General features: G+C 36.0%; 1 protein-coding gene across 4 annotated transcripts in view; it reads left to right on the forward strand.

Moving 5' to 3' along the window:
• PRKCI (protein kinase C iota) overlaps nucleotides 1–11,203 on the forward strand; it is a 30,489-nt gene extending 19,286 nt beyond the window's left edge. For all 4 annotated transcript variants that reach the window (XM_067301603.1, XM_067301604.1, XM_013945205.2 and 1 more), the window contains 9 exons: nucleotides 674–771; nucleotides 1,862–1,948; nucleotides 2,571–2,706; nucleotides 4,298–4,385; nucleotides 5,369–5,494; nucleotides 5,598–5,677; nucleotides 7,004–7,093; nucleotides 7,387–7,502; nucleotides 8,614–11,203. In XM_067301603.1, coding sequence (XP_067157704.1) covers nucleotides 674–771; nucleotides 1,862–1,948; nucleotides 2,571–2,706; nucleotides 4,298–4,385; nucleotides 5,369–5,494; nucleotides 5,598–5,677; nucleotides 7,004–7,093; nucleotides 7,387–7,502; nucleotides 8,614–8,701 — 909 coding nt within the window. In that variant the 3' untranslated portion in view covers nucleotides 8,702–11,203. The remainder of the gene's footprint in view (nucleotides 1–673; nucleotides 772–1,861; nucleotides 1,949–2,570; nucleotides 2,707–4,297; nucleotides 4,386–5,368; nucleotides 5,495–5,597; nucleotides 5,678–7,003; nucleotides 7,094–7,386; nucleotides 7,503–8,613) is intronic.
• The last annotated feature ends 231 nt before the right edge of the window (nucleotides 11,204–11,434 follow it).

Raw genomic sequence — 11,434 nt, forward strand, 5'->3', positions numbered from 1 at the left:
TTAGTAAGCTTGGCTTTCCTCATTATTTTGGGGCAGTATTCCGTATTTCTCCTATTATTTTGGCCTGCTGGGCTAGAAAATGATAGGTATGGTCCCTTTTTCATATGTTCAAGTTCGGCTTTTTGTCACAGAGGGGAACCTCAAGATGTTGTTTTAATTGCTCTTTAAACTGGACCTTCATTTTAACAATTTATTTGTAGCCTACACATTGTTAACGTATTAGTGGAAACTTGTCAGAAATTGCAATATTTGAAAGCTAAACATCTTTTTGCTAAAAGTTTCCCTTGTGTTTCTTTAGGCCACTTTGAAAAGATTGAATGACTGTGGTTTGTTGTCTAAGAGCGTTCACATCCATTTCTAGTGCTACCATGGATTCTTTTGGCTTTTCTTGATGTTACTTTACATTTATCTGCACCAGTTTATCACTTCTTAGAGATTAAATGTTTTTCATTCCTAAGAATAGCTATTCAATAAGGCTAAAAGTTCAGGACTTTAATATTAGAAAAAAAATTAATATGCTAGGTTGTCTCTTATTTGGCATTGGAGAACCAACATTGAATTTATTGTAAATAAAATGAGAAAGGGAAAACACTTGAAAATATTTCTGCTGTCATTAATACTTGACCTAAGTACAACACGCCTTTTCTGAATATAGCTTTTCTTAAATAAATAGGATATTGATTGGGTTCAGACAGAGAAACACGTCTTTGAACAGGCTTCAAATCATCCTTTTCTTGTTGGACTACACTCTTGCTTCCAGACAGAAAGCAGGTAAAGGTCAGAAGATAAGAAAATACTCTTTTATTCAAAAAATATTTGATACTATTATGCACCTCAAAGACCTATTTAAAGCATTTAAGCACTGGCTAGGTATTAAAAGTCAATGTACTATAAATCACTATAGCACTTTATGAACAAAAGGCCATGTTCATCACGGAAACGTTTCAGATTAGGGAAATAGAAGAGTGTGTGAAGTACTTGTAGTTGTGAAGGGGAGGATTCTGTAAAGAAGGAGAGTTGCAGCTAGCAAAAGAAAAGAGGCTTGAGAATGGTAGAAGAGGTAGAGAGAGGTAGAAGACAGAACCTAGAATGGGAGAAAATAGCATTAGGAAAGGAAAATTAGAAGTATAAAAAATGGGAAAACTGATCTCAAACTTGCGTGGATTCTCTGCAGATGAGGGGAAGTACAGCAAGCATCAGAAAATAGTGCCTGAATTTTAAAATGGAAAACAGTGTAGTAGAGATGAAAATAATGATTTTTTGCATGTTTATATATAGGAGAAGAGATTGTTATAGATGAAAAAATTACTATTCTCTACAGTAATAGTTCTCAGTATAAACAAAATATAGTTATCCTATATTTAAATGGTTATCCTTGTTGTTCAAAAGGTGACAAGCTAGTGGTGGGAAGTGAGGAGAGAGGGTATTTGTAAGATATTAGTAGTATTAGCCATGAACAAAGGAGGCTAAGGGGATCATGAAAAAGGAAAATGCAGGGGGGAGGTGTTATTGTGTTTCCTGGTGTGCGCATACAAAAACTGATGTGAATGTATTTATATATTCACATGCATTATAATGACAAGCAGTAGTTATAATGGATTAGAAATGTGGGAAGGATGATTTGCATTTCTTTTGCAATAAAGGAATTAGCTAGAGAAACATGGTGTACTTGCTTCTTGACTTTGGGTGTTTATTGAAGGGAAGGGGAAATGGTAACGCCAGCCTTAACACCAGACAGATGGGAGGAGTCAAACTGACCTTGTTCAGTAATAGACCTGTAACATGTCAAACCTCCCGTGTCGATAAGGAAGTCCTTCAGCTCTGTATACAATCATTTGTAACAAGCTTTTGTGTGTTTCAGGCTGTTCTTTGTTATAGAGTATGTAAATGGTGGAGACCTAATGTTTCATATGCAGAGGCAGAGAAAACTGCCGGAGGAGCATGCCAGGTATGTTTAATTTCAGTTTCTCACATCGAAACGGTTGTTTCTGACACAGTGCAGTGATGCCCAGATTATGGTAATGAGCTAGCAAATCCTCTCCGGATGTTAAGGATTTAAGAAATGTGAAACTGCATCCTCATTTTGATGATGCAAGCTACAATGCTTTTGTTTCAAGAAAGAATGTTAGTAGGAAGCATTTAAGAATTGTTTGTATTAGCCTTACCCTAGATGACTTCAGCCTGATGCAGAATATTTTTCTTAGAAAAGTGTTTTATGTTATTAGACAGTTAAAAAATACTATTAACTTGTTTCTTTTACAACAACCAGTACCAGCTGTCTAGGCAAATGCTGAGTTCTTGGTGCATATGCTTCATCTCAGATGCTGGGATGAAAGGGATGATTTCAGTAGACATTAAGATTATTTAAAAAAATAATGCTTTTTGAAATTACTGTGGGTAGACACTTCTGCATGATTATGGGCAGGTTATCCATTTTCCTGGTGAAAAATTATGATAGAACACATAGGGTCCTATTTAGAGGACTATCACACTACCAAGACTTTATTGTTGTGGTTTGGTTTTTTGAATGACTGGGGAACTTGGGTAATTAATATCTCTCTCTACTCTAGGTTTTATTCTGCTGAAATCAGTCTAGCATTGAACTATTTACATGAACGAGGGATAATCTACAGAGATTTAAAACTGGATAATGTGCTACTAGATTCTGAAGGGCATATTAAACTCACAGATTATGGCATGTGCAAGGTAAGCTGTGGTTCCTTGCTAACCTAAAATCAACAATTAAGAAATTGTCATAAATTATAGGATGCAGAGACTTAAAAATGTGAAATTTCATGGTATCCACTTTTACACAGTCCAGATAGGTTGTATACTCATTTCAGTTCTACAAATGAAGGGAAAGGAAGAAAAATGAAAGAGAAACACCAAACTGCTCAGACTGTGTATAAACACTGTTTATGGTTATGCAAAACGGCTGTTACCACAACTTGACCAAAAAGGGTAGGCTGAAATAGTCAAGAGAGGCTTGGTTTAAAAAGTAGCAAGAGACCGAAATATGTCCATCCCTCTTGCGACTCTAGCTGCAACCTACTTCTGTGTAATCTCCGAGAGCAACTAGCATGTCCTAGCCTGGGATTTGGAATGGTTTTGCTATGTGCTTGCCTTGGCAGAAAGAGGAGGCAAATTAAAGTTATAAAGTGAAGAGGAAAACTAAGAGTACGTACTTGTATAACTGACTTTTTCTCTCCATTGGTATAATCCAGATGAGAACTGCTTTGCTACTTTCCAGTAAGTGTGATGAGGAACTATGATGCTTAGGTGAAGGACTCTAAAAATGCAAAGGTCTATTAAGTACTCTCTCAGTCATATCCATTTTTATTGTAATTATAAAGTTGTAATTCCAGCAACTAACTGCTATTTCAGGTGAGTGCAACTGTGGACTCCCAAAAAATTAGACAGAGGGATTTGCACCCATTTTATAGCTTTTTTTTTTTTTTTTTTGAGGAAGCTACTAGAGAACAGAAATAAACTGTAGCCCATTAATTGATTGCAACTATTTTGTATTGATACTAGGTACTAGTGCTGTTCTGTTTACAACAAAACTAAGAAGTTGGTTTATTAAATTGCAAGCTACTAAATTTCTATTAATTTTGATTTTGCTGGTTCTCTAGTGGTTGCAAGCTGGTAAACTCTGTGCAAACTCTGTCAGTAAAGATTTGAGAGAAGAATCTGGAGTCTCCTTTACCTGGTAGAAGACAAGGAACAAATTTTAGGATTGAATTTTTTGGCTGAGCTCCCTCTTTTTCGCTTCTTGGGATTAATCTTTGACCTATGTTAATATTAGTCAAGAAGAAATTAAGAAATTGGTTCGCTAGTTTCTCAAGGTCTCATTTGACTTATCCCTAAGTGGATTTTAGATTTGGAAAGCTCCCACCAAAATTGTAATTGTGCTTTGTTTTTCATCTAAAGACCACTTTGCATGCAGTGGAATAGAATTACACACAACTCATTGTGATGGGTATTTTTTATAGATGTGTCTAATAAGAGCTGTTAGTGGTTTAAATTCATTAAGAGAATGAGCAAGCTCTCATCTGAGAGACTTGCATGATAAATTTGGACAGGAATAATGAAAGATGTTCTTATGTTCTATGCATGTATTTCTTCTGAAATGAGTAGTGTTTTATATTCAGTTACGTACAGACTTATGCATAATTTTACTGAAACAAAAGCAGGACACTTTAATAATTAAATTAATACAAAATGCAGTTCCTAGCAGAGGAGGAGAGTGGAATCTTTGGCTAGCTATAAAGCATTTTCTCGTCATCTTTTTTTAAAGGAAGGACTGAGGCCTGGAGACACAACCAGCACATTCTGTGGGACTCCAAACTATATTGCTCCTGAAATTCTCCGGGGAGAGGATTATGGTAATTTGAATTTATCACTGCTAGTGTATGACCTTCAGCCTGTCTTGTAAACTCTTGCTCAAGTTGCTTAATAGTAGTAGAGACTATAATTCTCCATTAGACATGTAATTCATCTAATTCAACATCCTGTCGGAAAAAGTAAGTAAACACTTCAAAGGCAGGGCAGGAAACATCTCACCAAGCAAATGAGATGATCTGCCTTCCATCTTTTAACTTGTTTTTATCAATCTTGCAGAAAAGCGTGAGTCTTCCAAAATTTATTACCCATCATAATTCTTTTAGATGATCTTAATGATATACTTGCTGTCTTAAATTATGTTTGCTTTTGGACTTTAATATTTGGCAGCACTGATAGTAAAAATAGATATAAGCATTGCAAAGAGATGAAATAATGGACATTCCTTGCACAAATTTCAATGTTAAAAGAAAAACTGTCTATGCCCTTTCTTGTTTTAATTGAATGCCTGACTGGCTTAACATCTTCCTTCCTTATCACAAACTTCCCAGGCCAGCAGACTACATCACTAGCTACTGGAAATTTTTTCTTCAGTAGTGAATAGTAGAATAGGTGTACATAGCTGTATAAATGACTGTCTTGCTATTTAATATCAAGAACTACATACTTCCCTGTTGTCCTCTCCCCCTGCCCCAAATAATGCACTGTTAGTATTGATTAGGCTTAAATATTTTATCTAAGCCTCTGTTAAGGTTGTAACAGCAACCTTTTAATTTTGCATTTCCTTTTCTTTGTGCAGCATACCCTCCCATCCTGCACGTAATGAACCATGTAGTATCTGTTATAATCGTTACCCCTACTTTATTCAGTAGTCCTTAGAAATCTAGATAATCAGAAAGATTGGCAATACTTAAATTTTTGAACTAAGTCTTTATTCTTGAAACATGTTTTGCTTTAATTAGCCCTAAAAGTGTTTGTGTTTTTGCTCTAAAATATCTTCAGCAACGTTTTGTCTTTTGAATTCTAGGCTTCAGTGTAGACTGGTGGGCACTAGGTGTACTTATGTTTGAAATGATGGCGGGCAGGTCACCATTTGATATTGTTGGAAGTTCTGACAATCCTGATCAGAACACAGAAGACTATCTTTTTCAAGGTAAGCAGCAGTGAGTGATCATACTGATTTAGTGCTTTGTTTCTACTTGCTGTAATCTAACTTCAACCGTGCAAAGTCTGATATGAAGCTTGTTTTCTTGTAGTAATTTTGGAAAAACAGATCCGAATTCCCCGATCCCTTTCTGTTAAAGCAGCAGGTGTTCTAAAGAGTTTCCTTAATAAGGTAAGGACTAATGCAGACTGTGTAAGACTTCTCAAGAGCAGGGTTTTTTTAAGCCTGTTATTTAATTGGTGTGTAGCAAACATATTTTATTTGCTGTACAGAGAAACTGGGTAGAAAAGGTGTGAGCCTAAAACAGAATTTTAATGGGGGACAGGAGGAGGGCCTATTCTAGATATTTGTCTTAAAACCTGAAATCGTAGATTCACAGTCTGGGGTGGGGGGGTGAATTTGAAATTAAAAGCCCTAGAAATGCTCTGAATAGTTCCATTAACCTGGGGAATTGGACAAACGGTTCAGGACATGTTTAGCAATTCACTCTGACAAATTCTGATGACTTCATTGAGTGAGATGCAGAGGCAGAAATCAGCCGGTATATAATCACTGTTTGCCAGTAGCTAAATAGTCTGACAGTCAAAAGTCGCGTACGTGGCAGTGGACTAGTCCGAGCACATGCTGGCCTTTGTTCTGTGAGTGTCTTGTACGAGCTGGGAGAAAGAGGTGCAGGAAAAAGCAGATTTGCTAAAATTATTCTAAGCACTAAAACAGTTGAGCACTAAAAGTGTTGAAATGAAGCTGTGGTATTAAATGACTAGGAGAAACATGGGTTTATTTGCAGACTGTTAAAAATCCTCCACTGAGTAATGAAATTGGACATTAGCAATCTTTCTGAACTATGAACATTGTTGCAGAGGTATTTATGTGAAATCTAAATGGGATCATTTTAAACAGCAGATTAACTATGTGGGTTTTTTTTTTTTACTCTTTTTTCCTGGGATGTTGGCATTGTTTGTAAATTATTCTTAGTGGCATGACATCTGTGTATCATCACTTGCATAAGGGGCTTGTCATTGTTGTCCTCTTGAAGCTGATTAGTTTCCTCCTCTTCCCTGATACTGAGAGCTGTGGTGTTACAGTCTCTTAGTGGAAAGAAGTGTTGATTAAAATAATCTTTAAACTGTACGTACCAGTAACCTGCAGTTACTACTCTGATGAGATTGCTGGCCTAGTCAGACAGTCTGCTTAGGAGGGAAAAAAAGAACCAAACTGATTTGTAATCTAAGCAGGATTCCTCTGAAACATACAGTATGTTTAAGCAGTTCTGAAAAAAATGAAGATGGGATGATTGTTTATATATTCAATTATAGGCCTCCATATTTTCCTGTTTCCAAAGATAAATTGGAATAGTTTCCAAAATAAATAATCATAACTCGGTTACAAGGTGCACTGAAGAACTCGTGTTCTATTTCTCATGGAATTTGAAACACTTATATTTTATTATTGTGTAGGCCTTGGCACCCATTTAGATATATTTTCTTTGTTGCACAGGATCCAAAGGAACGTTTAGGCTGCCATCCTCAGACGGGATTTGCAGATATTCAGGGACATCCGTTTTTTCGCAATGTTGATTGGGATTTGGTATGTGACTGCCTATTGGTTTGATTTACTTTCTTTATATACGGTGACAGTTTGCCAAGTTGTTGTAAGCTGAGGGATGACAGAAAAACTTCACAAATCCTAAGCTTTTAACTGGTATATCACTGTGATAATACAGAATCTTTTAATCCTTTTACATACAGTAAGTACAATAGATAAATAGAATGTTTGTAAAAAGTACACAAAAGAAATTTAACAGTTACTTCCTGCCTTGTTTGAAAATAATCAATAGGTTGTAACCCAGTCTTGGTGTCACTAAGTGCCTTTATTTTTAGATGGAGCAAAAGCAAGTGGTTCCTCCATTTAAACCAAATATATCTGGAGAATTTGGTCTGGATAACTTTGATTCCCAGTTCACCAATGAACCCGTGCAGCTCACTCCAGATGATGAGTAAGTAATGTAAAATTTAAGCAAATAATGTTTTAATAAGTCAGTGAAGATGTATTCGGATGAAGTCTTGTAACTTCTATTTATAGTGCATGGAGTATATGTAAAGCAGTAAATAACATTTTCTCATGTTAGTATGGAAACTCCTGTTACGTGATCTCAAGGTAGACTTAGTATAGACGGCTTAAATGTTGTACTGTGGTATGATATAAAAATCAGCTAACAGTGGGGAAGTTGCTATAAAGAATTTGAGTTCAAGGAAGGATGAATAAGTGCTATTTTACAAGTTTTATCGGTATCATCTGCAAGAAACAGATGTGTGAAAGAAAAGACCTGTTTTGCCATGTGGTTTTCTTCTGCATTACTTTATCTAGCCATGCTATTTCTAGAATGTTGAGTTCAGACTGAATTTTTCTTGGGTGTTCTGTACAAGAAAAGATGCTTTTTTTGGCTTGTTCAGGCATTTTAATTAGTAGTAGTAAAGTGAGGTTATCCTGATTGAAAAACCTTGCTAGGATGCATGATAATGCATGTGATTCTGGCAGGGGAGTTGTTGTTCCTCGCTCCTGAAGGGCCATGACTTGGGATGGGTGGGAAAGGGGCTCTCTAGTATGACTGAGCCACTCTTGTATACATTTTAGGAATTTTTCTAGGTTCTGTATAATGTATGTGTAATACAGAAACATGAACAGTGAATATTAAGTGAGCCTTAATTAGGTCTGAGATCTGATCTCCTCCTTCATTCCTTTGTAAATGCGTAATATCTCAGCAGAGGTTAAAGAAATTGCTAATACAAGAGCAGTATCACATCCTATTGTTTAAACTTTTACAAAAATGAAAAGTTTTACAAACACAAGCTTTAGAGTGCTTGGAGTGTGCATGGGAGTAACCAAATCATTGCTCCTGAGTGGTTTTGTGTTTTGTTACCTTTATAGGGACTAGAAAAAACTAGCAGTAGTTGTAAGGAAACAGAGGGACAAACAGGTGCAAAAGAGAGAGGGGAAAGTTCTCAATTGCAATCAACTGTAGAGGTCTAAATTTTAAGTCAAACTATGAGTTAATATTGCTACCTTTTAATATTGCTGAACTAATGACTGTTTTTTAATCTTAATAGTGATATTGTGAAGAAGATTGACCAGTCTGAATTTGAAGGCTTTGAATATATAAATCCTCTTTTGATGTCAGCTGAGGAATGTGTCTGAATTCTCCGTTTCTGGACTGTGCCAATTGTTACCGTTTGTTTCTGCATGGATAAACATCTCTTCATTTGATGCACATGCATAAAATGAATAACTAAATATCTTACTCTTGCCACCTAGTGTGGATTACTCACTATTTTCTTTTTGTATTAATTGTCATCCTGAACAGTTGTTATGTTGAACCTTGGGCTGCCAGAAAATGAAAAATGTAGATTTCCCAAAAGTCTTGCCAAACTTGAATTTTAATATAGAAGTTGGTCTGTGGGATTCCTGACTGAACAAGGGGATCTGGCTGTATAACTTGCCAATACAGCATTCTGTTAAAGGAAAATTTTGTTACTGCTTTAACAATACAAATTGCATTAGGGGACATAATAAATATCCTTAAAGGGCTTCCATTTTTGCAGCAAGACAAATAAGACCTCATGACTTCCGTAGTGCTAAATCTCTCCTCTCTGAACACCCTTTTTCTGTGTTCTCCTTAGACTTAGAAGTTATAGCTAAATTATTGCCCTTTAGATTTCAATGACAGTAAGGAGAACAGCTTTTTAAACTCCATAGGTCAAGAATGACTGTTTTTGTAGTGTATGTTGATTCTATCTGAAAAGGAGATTATTAACTCAATGTTAGAATGGATAGGTTTTGCTACTAAATTACACACTATGAACTGTACATGGCTTTTGACATATGAGCGGTGAGTGCCTTTCTGAGCCTGTCCCTTTCAGCGAGGGTTGTACATGGTATAAAGTTTCAGTTTAAATAAATGGAATTCAATTAACACTTTTAAAAATGAAAATCTATAGAGTGTAATTTAGCAGAAATTGGCAGCTAATATTGAAGAATGTAGGACCTCATGCTATTATTTATTGCTTTTACATTCTCAGTCTTACTGTATGGGTATGTTACAGCTGTGGTCTAGATAAGGGCATTGTTTCCTATTATTACCGTATTGCCATACTGCTGGAAATGCATTCCACTTTGCCAGTGGGAAAAGCACATCTGGAAAAAATAGGTGCTGTCCACAATGACTCCCTTAACTTTTCCCTTTATACATAATAATTTGTAATCACAATCGAACCTTAAATGTTGGTAGTAGACTCAAAGTTAGTAATAAAGTGATTGGAATAAATAGAACAATTCAAAATAGGAGATATGGGTGGAGTGATTCTTACATTTCATGTTAGTAAACAGTGTAATATACAGCACAGCTAACTCTTATTTTTAATGTTTGAGGAATATTTTTGAATGTCCTAGACTGGAGAAATGCCAAATGTACCACTTTTTGCGGGGGGGGGAGGGATTTAAAACACATTGAAGAAAATACTGTAAGGTAAGGTACATGTTAGTGAAAGTGGACTTAATTATATGTAAACACAAGTTAGCAAACTTCAGATAAAGCTTTTAATAAGATTTCTGCTTGGTCAATGTCTTTCCTTGAAAATACTTGTGTGGTGAAACTATGAATTTATAGCATATATCTTCCATTGTAATTTTTCTTTTTTTAATTACGTTAGTTTGAAGGGGAGAGAGTGCGTGAATACACAGTAGTGACGCAGCATGGTCTTTAGTTCATACTTCGCAACGTGAGAAGGAAGTTCTTCTAAAAGTATTGGGCTGAATTTTCAAAACTGGGAAGTGATTGGAGGGGCCTGAATTTTAGGAAAGCTTTGAACCTCCACACTGTTGGAAATCAGATTCCCATAGACACCTCAAATTATGTATATTCAAATATAAAATATCAGAATAAAGCCTACATTTGAAGAGCAGCTAATAACACTTTTAGTTCCTGTGAAATGAACTACTCGCATGCAGTTTTTAAATTGTGGTTAATGCTGAAGTGCTTAGCCTTTCACTTCTATGCCCCCAAGACTAGTTTAGGCATCAGGATTTAACTGATATTAAACTTTGAAGTTACTTAAAAAAATCCCTCTCTACAGTGGCTTAATTTCATATGGGGTATTAAGTAAAATGGCTTTATAGAGGGAAGTGGATTTCTGCTGTTCATCACAAAAGTGTAATACACTGTCTTTTGTGCTTAAAGCAAAAATTAATTTTTTTATAGATAATGTTACAGAAAAGATACTTTTTCTATTTGTTTCTAACCATTGAGAATGTCACTGAGTTAACAGTGATAGGCATGTTAAATGACTGTAAGTCCCATTTTTAAACTTTTTTCATTTTCTCCAAAGTGCCATGATATTAACAGGTATATTTCGTTGTTGAACATATAGCAGCTGTCATAAATATTCAGAAGGGAAACTGGGTGTAAACCATCGAGTGTGGTAGGTTTTGTCTTTGCAGAAAGTGTCTGCATCAGAAGCCCCATGTGTTTATGTGGAGTAACCTCCTTTTTGTATACAAACTTGGTTCTTACGGGTGCTCTGCTAGTTAATATTGTTGCTCCTATTTTCCTGTCCCACATGGAACGTGGTCTCAAACATTGTTGTGTAATCATTCCCTTTATTTGTGCACACTTTGTATTTTAAATAAAACATTTATATTAGGCCTCTGTGTATTAACCTCAGGAAAAAATTGCCGCGAAACGCTGGGATTTGCTTGGGATGACTGGATGACCCCTAGCTATCCAGCTCCCCCAGAAGGAGTGTTGTCTTCATCTTACCAGTGGTTCGGTTTGCTTGTTTGTTTTTCCCTACAAGAGAGAACCCAGCTTGGCCACTGCAACCTAAGTGATGCAGCCCCCAGTCTGGGGTTCCCAGATATGTCCTAGAGTGCAGG

This window comes from Apteryx mantelli, chromosome 9 (assembly GCF_036417845.1).
Source record: "Apteryx mantelli isolate bAptMan1 chromosome 9, bAptMan1.hap1, whole genome shotgun sequence".
NCBI classification, from domain to species: Eukaryota; Metazoa; Chordata; class Aves; order Apterygiformes; family Apterygidae; genus Apteryx; species Apteryx mantelli.